The sequence below is a fragment of the Gymnoscopelus braueri genome, assembly GCF_963280865.1.
Source record: "Gymnoscopelus braueri genome assembly, chromosome: 5".
NCBI lineage: Eukaryota > Metazoa > Chordata > Actinopteri > Myctophiformes > Myctophidae > Gymnoscopelus > Gymnoscopelus braueri.
The window spans coordinates 36,905,073-36,917,262 of NC_137606.1; the positions used below are offsets into that span (position 1 = coordinate 36,905,073).

General features: G+C 42.0%; 1 protein-coding gene across 2 annotated transcripts; it reads right to left on the reverse strand.

The window, feature by feature from the left end:
* Positions 1-696: 696 nt before the first annotated feature.
* gpr184 (G protein-coupled receptor 184) lies at positions 697-8,504 on the reverse strand. Of its 2 annotated transcripts, none has more exons than XM_080428515.1 (2): positions 8,242-8,504; positions 697-3,869 (listed from the first exon to the last, which is right to left on the reverse strand). In XM_080428515.1, exon 2 carries the CDS (start codon positions 3,818-3,820, stop codon positions 2,804-2,806), a length of 1,017 nt encoding a protein of 338 aa, XP_080284641.1. In that variant the 5' UTR covers positions 3,821-3,869; positions 8,242-8,504; the 3' UTR covers positions 697-2,803. The 2 variants fall into 2 exon arrangements, with proteins under 2 accessions (XP_080284641.1, XP_080284642.1); XM_080428516.1 differs by having other exon boundaries at positions 8,211-8,504.
* Positions 8,505-12,190: the final 3,686 nt, after the last annotated feature.

Below are 12,190 nucleotides of genomic sequence, written 5' to 3' on the forward strand. Positions count from 1 at the left end.
GGTGCTGCGAGCGGGGGCTAACGCCGCTCGCAGCCGGGACTGCCGGAGGGCCCATTGTGGACTGTGAGCGCACGTGGTGGGCCCCACCACCCACGTTCCCTGGGCCGGTGTCCATGCGGGGTGTTGCTGGATCCGCGACGACCGGGGACGAGACGTCGCTGCTTCCCGCAGCCAGGGCGCTGCCCTGGCTAAGCGGCTATCGAGGTGCAGCGTGGAGAACAGAGCGCAGTCCTCGCAGCGTCCCGGTGCATCTTGGAAATGCCTCGGCCCTGTAGAGACCGAGGCACGAGATGCAGAAACCATGAGGGTCATCCCCGGCGATCATCAAGCGGCAGAGCAGCAATACGCAGGGACGTGGAACCTCCATCTCGAGCTAACCTGTTAGCTTTCAGCCGCAAGGCTAAGAGCGCGGAAAACTCAAAGGAGGAAAACTTGCTTTAGCAGTAAAAGAAAGAAACAGAAGATAGCCGCGGGAGCGGAAATAATAAAAACTTTTTTTTTTTTTTTAATAGGAGGAAAACCCGTTGGTTAGTACAAGTACCACCGAGTGGGCTAAAGCTGGTTTCTGTCCTGATCAAAGTTACGTTTGTTATTATTAAGGTATACATGTCTTGAGCTGTTGCATCTGCCATGCAGAGAAGCGAAAGAGGATGAGCCACGTCACGCAAGAGGTTTTATACCTCTTCCAGTCTACCGGACACGTGACATACCCTTCTCAGCCAATGAATGGCCCGGGAGTTTATGGTATGTAGCTCTGCATCAACGCCAGGGGGCGCTGATATCCCATAGTGAGTATGTTACGGAGAATTAGACAAGAAACCTGTGTTCCAATGGATCCAATATAGGCTAGTTATTATTTAGTCACAAGCTCTTGTTAATACTTTTCATTGGTAAAATATTTATATAACTCAGAGACCACTTTCACTTTCAAGGGCATTCATTTATTATTATTTATTTAAAACGTAAAAAGTTTAAATATGGAGTTATGAGGTTTCTGCCCGACAGCAACGATACTGTATATCAAAACTATTGCCATAAAGTACATACGCCTACAGCTGTGAATGGTTGTTTGCAGCAGAGTCACAGTTAGTCCTCTCACTCTGAAACGCGCAAATGTGAGCTCCCCAAAAGCCATGGTATAAATTTGCACACTGATGAGTTGTTACATGACTTTGGCTAGATGCTGTGTATGTGCTGCTGCCACATTTGACCATGCAGAGTAGGCCTACTGCAGTTTCCATTTCTTACATCAACAAATACAAGCTGTTCTACACAGCCTCCGAGCTTTACTTTGAATAATACATCATTAGCTATCACCCTCATGCCAGCCATAGCCAGCCATTTACTAAGCTCTTTAAATTGTGTGGATTGATGCTAGTGCCAGAATATATTTTTCTAAACACCAGGGACCACCAACATTATCCAAAATGCAGAAAGCACAAAGTGGCAAACGTTTTGTATGCACACATACGGACAGGCACAGCTCTTCATTAGTTGGTGGGCATTATTACATTCAGCTTGATACACTGTGGCACATACATAGACAAATCATTACGATTAATTAGTGTGTATGTGTGTGTCATTCATGTTAATTTCATTGACTTTTAAAACAGCCCTGAAAACCTTTCACCTTTCAGGAGGGCAAGAAAGGAGGTAGTACTATTTTCCCGTTAGACAGACGACCCCCCCCCCCCTGTTCTTGTACATAGTCTTTTATTTTTTATTTTTGATGTACATCATGTTCTGTTTGACCTGTTTTTTTATATTTTTTTATATTTGAACTGTGGTGCCACTATATATGTCTATGAATTGAATATCAAGGACCTCATTGGAAACAAGACCGCAAGGACTTTTATGAACGGACCTTTTAGCCAAAGTATTTTAAATGTAACTGTGCTGTTTTACATTTTTTGCCTAATAAAATATTCAATCAATCAATCAAAAAACAAAAACAATATTTACGTAAAACAAAAGGGGAAAAAAGAAAAATGTAAACAATGCACTGTAAACAACTGTAGTCCATTTGCATTTATTTATCTTTACTAGTACAATTCATTATGTATTTAACGTATCATAATTATGTTAAACACGCTGTCATGCAAACTAATTGCAAGCTTTTGATATGCCTCAAGGATTCATCATATGCATTTAGCTAATGGCATCACACACATGCTCAGATCTGAGGGAAAACGCAAGGGCCCTCCAGCCAACGCAGGGTGAGACAGAACCAGAAGAGGTGACCCTTGAGGAGCTCATCCATGTTGAAGAATAGCCTGGGACGACAGCGCAATTAAAGAGCACGGACTGAGATGCATGTTAAAACCTCATCCTCTTCACAGTGCAGGATATTAAAATGCAGACAAAGGTAGAGGTCTCCTTCCTCAGATGATCAGCCTGTTTGATTGTGCATGAATAAAAGGGTTGCTAACGGGTGTGTAAATACAGTAAGTCATATGTCCTGATGAAGGCCTGAACAGGCCGAAACGTTGACGAGCAATACATTCTGGAGCTTTTTGCAACCACCAGTGTGCAGACTTTATTCTTTTTTATTATACTTAGTTTGTCTAAGCACCTGGGCCAACGGATGTGCGTGCACTACCTTTTTCATAAATACAGTAAGACCCTCACTCACACACAGCCTCAGGGAATGATCATCCGCATATAAGCAGCCATGCACGAGTGCACGTACATAAAAATGCGCGCACACACACACACACACACACACACACACACACACACACACACACACACACACACACACACACACACACACACACACACACACACACACACACACACTTCTTCATATTAAGTTATCAGTGGACCTTCGACTATATGCAGTTAACGGACAGCCCTGTTGCGTGTGTGTCCTCTTACGTCCACTCCAGAATTGTTTGACCTCCTCCCGCACTCCGTTGCTGACCAACACATACAGCACGGGGTCCACCACGCAGTTCAGACTGGACAGCGCCAGAGTGCATGAGAAGTAGAAATGCATTTTATCTTCAAACTGGCAGTACTTTCCTCCTGCCTCTACACTGTCGCTGAGGTAAAAGACGAGCGAGCGCAGCAGCAGGAGGATGTGGTACGGAGCGTAGCAGATGGAGAAGATACCGATCACCCCGTAGGAGAGCAGGCGGACTTTCCTCTTTGCCTGGGCGCTCAGGCCGGGGCTCTGGCCCACGGTGGCCAGCACCCTCCAGTAGCTCACCCCCAGGACCAGCAAGGGCAGTATGAAGGCCAGTCCCACTCTCAGCAGGTTGAACAAGGCCATGTTTGTCTTTATGGGGTAGGTCTCGTAGCAGCGGTCGTTGTTGTTGACCTCGTCGTGGGCATCCTTCAGATTGTCATAATACAGGATGAGGACGTGCACCACCACCACCACCACGTAGATGGTGGCGGACTGGGCCCAGGCGTACCGCGAGGTACGGTGGGTCTTGGAGCGGAGCGGGAAGGTGACCACCAGGCATCGGTCCACTGAGATGCAGCAGAGCAGAAGGATGCTGATGTACATGTTGGAGTAGTAGAAGAAGCCAGCTATGCTGCAGGAAATGGGGCCCAGCTTCCAGTGATGGTCGTTGCGGTAGTAGTTGATCCACAGGGGCATGGTGAAAATAAAGAGCAGGTCAGATACAGACAGGCTGAGGAGGAAGATGCCCAGAACATTTTGGTTCTTTACTTGCTGGAAGATGGGGCCCAGAGTTAGTACGTGGAAGATCAATCCAAAGATAAAAGCCAGGATATACACTGACATCAGGAAGTCACTGATAGTGCTGGCTTCGATTTTGACACACACTGAGTTGTTTGTTGAGTTGTTCATTGTTGGTTGAGATGCGTTTCCTGTGTTCACAGTCCAGATAGAGGCTCACCTGTAAGAACAAAGGTAATTGGATTGATTGGGTCAAGCTATTGTAATATTTTGAAAAATAGTCAAATACATGTACTTTTCATTTCCATTCATGGCTTTTAGCTGGGATTGAAGTATTTCTTCCCTTTAGAGTGTCATGACTTGCGTGTCATGCTCACTCTAGTAAAGATAGCAATTGTTTCATAATGTGAATGAAATTAGCTTCCGTCCTCATTCTCTTAACTGCTCTGGTGTGGAGAGTAAAACATCTGATATGTATGTGTTCTTCCTAAATGTAAGAACTTCTTCTGATACCGTGGTTTTATAGAAACTGAGGGTAGAGAAGGGACTCTTTTTCAGACAAAATAAGGAAACATCCACTCCCTCATCCTTACTTTATATGAATGCTGCTTTGATTTAATTGAAACCACATTTGTCACAGTTACAGTACAGACAAAGAGTGCATTTGCATTTTGCTGTAATCAATGCATAATTCGTCTTTAGGTACAAATTGTACCCGTCTGTAAAATTTGAATTTGTGATTGTGTGAGGACAAAACAAATCAGTAACACAACTTCAGCTAATACTCATCTAAATGTACAGTAATAGGAATGACTTTGATAAAGATACTGGCGTGAGATGACAGAATCTTTACATTTAGAAATAATCAGATTTACACTCAAAGACAAACTGAAAGATTTTGAAAAGATTTGGAAGCCTTTAGTCTCCTTTCTTAAAGGTTGAAAGGCTAATCCTTGTGGATGACCCGTGTCGCACGTAATTTGGGGCAGCACTTCTGGGGAGGGGGAAGGGAGGCGGGGGGGTCCCTTTGTTTTTGTTTTTTGCTTAAGTTTGAGTGTATTCTTTTCATGTTACCTGTCTACTTTGTGTATATGTCTGTTTGTTTTGTAAAAAAACAGGAAGCAATCCATGTATATGAACAGAAATGTATAATCATAACCTGTGCTTCGCAATAAAAAAGATTTGAAACATAAAGATACTGGCGTGAATGCATCAACATCGAAGCGTAACAGTGCAATATTTGAACTTAACTGGCATACTGTTTTTGATGGTGCTATGACAACACTGCGGGGGAAATTAAGTAATTACAAGTTCTCTCATTATGGGAAGTTTGAGCAGCTTTTTCATCAGTAATTATACTTTTGCTTAAAAGTGTCCCACTTTCACGACACCTGTTGCATACGCTTTTCTATTTCATCACCTGCAGCAAAGGCAACAAATGTAGTCTGTAACATTGTAACATGTTGCTGGCTTACATAGGGTAACAAGTACCTTACCCAAGGAAAGCACATGGATAATGGCGGCTGTCAGCTTATGGCTTACAGAGCATCTCCTTTAAGTAGCTTATTATACTGCTACCTTTAGAAAGGCAAAACATTACATATTAGCAGGTTATGCTGTAATGTATCAATCAGTAGGATATTTCATTAAAGTTTGCTTTGAACCTCTTCTCCCTCAATGGTCCCCTCAAAGAATAAATGAGATCAAAGCGTTCTCATGAAGACATTTTAAGTAGGATGGGTTGGTAGGACGGTTTCATATTGAAATGTAACCTTACAAGTCAGTATGTGGCCACACTGTATGTACTGTAACTAGTACAGCAAGTACTCAATAGTACTGAGAGTTATCTTGAGTAGTTTTCAACACAAGTAATATTACTTCTACATTGGAATCAAGTAACAGTACTGCCACAGTACTATGGATAAATAGTAGTACTAAAAGTATGCAAGCACTACTCAAATGTCATCTAGTATAGGCACGTTTATTTAGTTGGCATGAGCACTCTATGCTCTGTATGATGGCAGTGCCAACTAATAGAAGTGCCTGAAGAACATTTCAGTGAGGGCTGGCAATTGCTCTAAAAGTAAATGATAAATGGTGCATTTATATAGTGCTTTTATCCAAAGCTTTACATAGTGAATTAAAGTCACACATTCACAAACCGATGGCGGAGAACACCATGCAAGGTACCACACTGCTCATCGTCATCGGGAGCGGTTTTGGGTTCAGTGTGTTGCCCTAACCCAGGATGGTCTGGGGATTGAACCAGGAACCTTCTGAGTCCCAAGCCACTGCAGCCCCCATATAATTACATGACAGGGGATATAGCACTTCTAGCAATATCACAACAGCTCTTTGACCGAGGTCCCCCCTGGATCTATATTTGGCCCCCTCCTTTTTTCCCTCTTCTCCAAATCTCTACACTGAAAATAGCTGATCTACAAGCTCAGCTCACGAGCATGTAAGATGTGCTAGTTTCGCCAAATCTACATCTATTATGGCATGCCTAGAATAGGGTTCAAGTGGTTAAGACAATAACTGAATTTTTTTTCAGTTAAAGCTGAGAAATGGGACTCATAACAGGTCATGATGACCAGCATACCTAAACATCATCATCCAACTTGAAAGGTTTACTTTTGTTTCACATGAGTATACTGACTCATTGGATTCACCCTGGAGATTCCCTAAATCATTTCCAATGAAGGTAAAATCTAATCATCATTTCCTCATCTAAATGAAGAATGGCATGAATGAGCTGTTCAGGTTTTGAAGAATTATGTCTTGTGGTACTCTATTTCATGGAAACTATTTTCAGGAAACTTTGAATTCCTTCCTGGTAAGTCATATTGTATCTTGTTTTGTCTGTGGCTAGTTTTCTCTGTCTCCAAGGCTATTCTTCCACTATCTCAGAATAATTTGGTGGTTCAATAGCAATTTGATGAGAGTTTTGTTTTTCTATTGCCTGTCGTCTGTGTCAAATTCAATTCCGCAGGGAAGGACTATGGTTTGTTTGTAGGGCTATGACGCATCTAATGCCATTAATGCCTGCAGAGATAGGCTTTTGAATCGAAAATCTATAATGGAGAAAGCCATTAAGGATCGCATCATAGCCTCCTCAAGTGGACACGTGTGTGTGTGTGTGTGTGTGTGTGTGTGTGTGTGTGTGTGTGTGTGTGTGTGTGTGTGTGTGTGTGTGTGTGTGTGTGTGTGTGTGTGTGTGTGTGTGTGTGTGTGTGTGTGTGTGGAAACATCTCACAAAAGTATTCACAGTTACAATTTTCACCAATCTGACTTGTATGACTAACTGTAACCAAATGTCTTTCACCTACTAATAACAAGACTATGATTAGTTTGGTCAAAAGACAATACATGGTAGAATCATTCACCAACAACTATCTGATAACTGATTAAACAAATGACAAAGATACAGCTCAAACAACTTCAGCTTTTTTTCTCTTTTTTGTTACTATTCCAGCCAGGGCTTTTTGCCTTATCGGTTGTTTCATTTGTCAACTGATGTATACATAGTTCTATAAACTATAACCAACACGTTGACTATATTTATATCTGTTAATACCACTCTTAATACTGTTAATATACTGTTAGTGCATTTTGCCTACATTTATATCTATTCCTCTTAATTCAACACACAAACCCTGGGTGGTCCAAGTGCAGAATTCCTTTGGTTTCTGGTACTTTATTCCTAATCCCTGTGTGTTACTCACTCTTTTATTATTATTATTATTATTATTATTATTATTATTATTATTATTATTATTATTATTATTATTATTATTATATATTTATTTTATAGCCCTGCTTGTATATCTTTTTCATGATCTATGATTTCCCCCACGGGTACAATAAAGGTTTATCTATCTATTTATTTACATTACTGCTCTCTATTAAAAGTTCGGTCTCTCTTACACAATGAGCCATGTTTGGGTGTCATATCTGGTTATGTCTTTGTTGCTGCTACACACAGTCTGACACCTCAAACGCTTCAACTTGAACTTCAGTTAAACTTCAGGTCATCATTTCAAGAAGTAGGCTGTGTGCTAACAGTCAAATACTGTTTCACTTTTTTTTTACTTCCACCTCCTACATTCACTCCCTAATACCATGGCTCGGTGCCATTAACCTTGGTTTTCCAGTAAATTTCCACATTTTCTACTGGCAAGATGTATTGCATTCTGTGCTTGGTTGTGGTAAGAAGTAAGAACTAGTGAGATATTGTTGAAAAACATTCAGATCTGCTGAGAAGAAGCCATAGCCTCATAGATGTTTTGTATGTTATTTTTTGTGATTCATACAACCACAGGCATGCCATCTTCCCATTGACAGCTTTTGATTGGGGACTAGAGAAACTGGAAAAACAGAATAGCCTTTTATCAATATTGTCTACAGATGTATTTACACAACCAAGAAACTTTACATTATTTATTCTGTTTTCCTGCTTGCATTCAGTGACATTTAACTAGAAACAACTACTTGATAATATTCTTATATCACACAAACCTTTCAAAACATGCTCATGCATTTTTGTTTCTGATGTCCTCACCTGCCAACCTTGTTATTGATTATGTCCTCACCTGTTATTGTTGAAGAGGGGTGTCTGTCCAAAGAGAGTGACAATACGAGCATTCCTTATGCCTCAGGCCTGAGAGAGTTCCACTTAGCGGACAACCTTCACTAGAGAGTCCTCAGTCACTGACTTGAAGCCAAGTCTCTGGAGTCCCACATGATGCTCTCGACAGACTGCCGCACTGAAGAATCTCCAGCCAATAAGAGAAGACAATGTGGTTTAGAAATGTCTTTGCCTGACTTCTGCTTTCCCCCGCAGTGTAGATGTCAACAAGCCAGAGTGTGTGTATGAGAGAGAAAGAGAGAAACAGATACACCACAGGGGGAAGACCGACAGCTCTGGGAGGCGGGCAGTAGGCTATATGATTCACACGCGTGTGTGCATGGAGGAAGTGGACCTCAGGTCTGGGGAGAACAAGCAGGCTACACGAAACCTGCCCTATTGCAGATGTGAAAAACATACGTCACTATAGAGCAGGGACGCTGAAACTGTGTGGGTTGCCAGACGCAAATATGACGTGTTCAATGGTCATTTCCAACCCAAGGGGTTTCAAATCCTCATGAGTGCTTTAACTGCTGTTGCATGTATCTCAAAGACTTACACTAACTTAAGTCAAACTGTGGATGTATATATATCCACTTATATACTGACTATAAAGGTATCATACTGATCAGTACTGAGGCCAGTGACAGATTATCACCCTACTGTACATTAAACTATTGACACATTCTACAAAAAGAAAGAAAGAAAGAAAGAAAGAAAGAAAGAAAGAGTTCTGCTCAACATGTGCTTCATATAAATCCTTGTTATCTCTGTGTCTTGACATTCCTGGTGACGGGGTTAGCTGCTCATCATAGTACTCTCATCTCCACTACATTTCCACCAGCCCCCACTTCACCTCGTCCTGACCTTCTATGCTATTTCTTAGGAATACCTTTTGGAAGACTGACAAACTGAGCACACAACACTTCCCTCGTGTAGCTTGCTAGCAGCTGCTCATATTGTTGATGATATAGATATAGAAGCATATTCTACAGTACCTTTGTACTTGTCAATCACTCTGGATATGAGCGTTATCTATGCGATAGCTGAGGTTCTGTAATCTGTATGCTATTCTGAATATAGTACTGTATATATAACCAGCCAAACCTTGTCAAATGCTAATCCTATGTTTGTACTAGGCACTCAGGCCAAAAGTTAGTATACACTGACCTGTGTTGGATAAACATTTATACCAGATGTGAGGGTTGTGTATTGTAGCGTGACTAGCGTCCTGGGAAGGAGGACACTAGACACTATGTGGTTACCGTTGCTGTTAGGTTAGTTACTGTTAGGTTATTGCTACTGTTAGGCTAGTTACTGAGGTTATAGTTATTTATTTTAGATACTGCTAGGTTGTAGTTAGGTCTACTGTTAGGTTATAGTTAGTTTAATTGAGATGCAGTTAGTTAGAGGGGAGACCCGTCACAGGTGTATCCTGTGTTTTGTTGTTGGAGAGTTGAGCAGAGAAGAGAAAACAGATTGTTTATGGATTTTCCTAATAAAGCTATATTAATTTAACAAAAGACTTGATGTTCAAGAGCCTTCCTTTTTAGATGTATTTTCCTGAGAGCAAGACTGCTGTAAATTAATGTCTCAGCTGGTTTCAAGGATGGAGGAGAGACAAAGGACAACAGAGGACACAGAGAGGAAACACTAAATGTTGCCTCTGAGACTCCCCTCTTCTCCTCTCGTTTTTCCATCTCTACTGAGAACTGACTGTGTCTGACTGCAGTCAGATTTATGATGCTGTCTCACAACAGCTGTCTCTACAGCATCCTCTCACTTCTGTGTGTATGCGTGCAGGAATGTACTGTAATGGTGGGTGGGTTTCAGATCAGAAGGAGCATTCATGACAATGACTCATTACTATAGGTAAACTCTTTTATATGTAATCCTAAACACCAAACAGCAGCTACCCCTCTGTGTCACGGTTATGTGACAAATATACACATTATCGTTCTATTAAAATTGGCTTGTGGGTGGACGGTCGGCGCCACAAACGTAACATCCAGATTTGATTAGCCAACAAATGTCACAAAGAATTTCACAAATGTGAAATGTGACATCTGAAACGGCCTGAAAATATAGATGTGAAGACCGCATAGCAGCCTGAATATCTATTAAATACACCGCCTCAATCAAGTGTGCATGTTGATGATGTTGAGTTGGCACTAAAAGTAACACATACAGTATATCACATAAATAATTAGAAGAACATAAAGCGGTGTGTTTCACAACCCCCCAGCCATCAGTAGAGTTCTCCAGGGTGGGAATGTGGTAGCAGAGGATGGGGAAAGTGATATCCCCACAGCATCTGTCTGAACTCCTTGACTCGCTGGTATTGACAGCCTGCTGTATCGTACGACAGCTGATTCATCGCTTCTTTCCACTCAAGGTGCTCCAAATAGTCATTGGCTCTGTAGGGCAGTCCAGTTTGGGATCAATAATAATAATGTATTGGTTAGCTAAAATCTAAAATGACCCAGATGCGTTCCAGGATTGAATGTGTTTAAGGTGTGGTGAAGGGTGTAGCGTAGCCTGTATAGGAAGGGAAGAGAGATGCTCTTTTAACCAGTACGTGAAATACACCACCCAACAAAAACCACCATCTACAGCAGCTCCAGCCCACAGAAAGAAGTGCGAGCAACAACCTGTCTCTGTGCTCAACTGGTATAATTGTCATTTATGCGTGCGGACACACGCCCCTTGGTGTTTGTTCATACAAGCGTCATATTATGCATGCATTCAAGAGGAGCGCTTTTTAGAAAAAATATTCGCTTTTGAATATCAGGACATCTAAACAGGCACTATAGCAGGAGATTAATTAACGGCCTGCTTTTTAGGAGCAGCACTCAGGCTGAGATGGACAATATAAGCTCTGTGTGTGTGTGTGGGGGGGGGGGGGGGCGTGCGTGCGTGTGATGAAGGACTCCTGTCTATTTAGTTATGTGGGTCACTTTGACCTTATGTGTATTGTATCACTTAATTGATTATTGTGTTCAGCCTAGAGAGAGGGACTGGCAGCTAATCAGGTGCACCGATTTATGTGCGCGGCCGTGGGGGCTCAACTCGACCCCCACTAGCCCCGCCCCCCAAGCCGCGACCGGAAAAAATAATCTTTTTTCTCTGTCTGGGCTATTGTTCTAGGTGTTAAAGGCGCGTTGCCGGCTCTCTCGCGGGCACGCATTTGCAACTTCAGAGCTGCGCCCTGTTATAGTAATGGTAATGGTACTGTAAGTTTGAGCCCCGACATCTGAGATTGATGTGGGGGCTGATCATATCGGGTGGGGGCTTACGCGGTATCGGCGTCTATGCAGCTAATTACAGGGCCGTGTGTTCAATTTAGTTAAGCCCAGGTGTGTAGATTAGTGGGGCTTTAGTTTGTTTGCGCAGTACGTTTGCAGCACTTGATGTGTGAAGAGCTATTTTCTGTGTGACATTGTTCCTTGTTTTGATCGTGGTTTTAGGACTGTAAACTTATACCACTGAAGATACTTTACCATTTATTATTTGCAATTTGGGACTGGTGTTTGAACAGTAGCCTTTTCTGTAAACCAGTTTTATAATAAACACCCTCAAAGAGAAGAAGCCTCTTTGCGCTTTTACCAATGCACCACAGTGGTCACAACTTCCCAAGCAGCTAAACTAACTATCCTACACTACAGTGTGTGTTCAAATCGACCTTTGCTGCGTGTCACTCCCCATCTCTCTCTCCCCATTTCCTGTCAGTCTACTGCATGCTATCAAATAAAGTCAAATTATTATATATTTTTTAAGAATGTCTTCACTTAACCCAATTTAGACATCTACTGGCTTTCAGAGAAACACTGTCGTTTGTACAGTTGCCTTTATCTTCTTTTACCATTTGATCTCCTGTCTATTAACAGAAGCCATCTACAACAATTATTTGCCGG

Bases quoted from the DNA above. Each gene is read 5' to 3' on its own strand.
- gpr184 (XM_080428515.1), bottom strand. From the start codon at position 3,820: ATGAACAACTCAACAAACAACTCAGTGTGTGTCAAAATCGAAGCCAGC.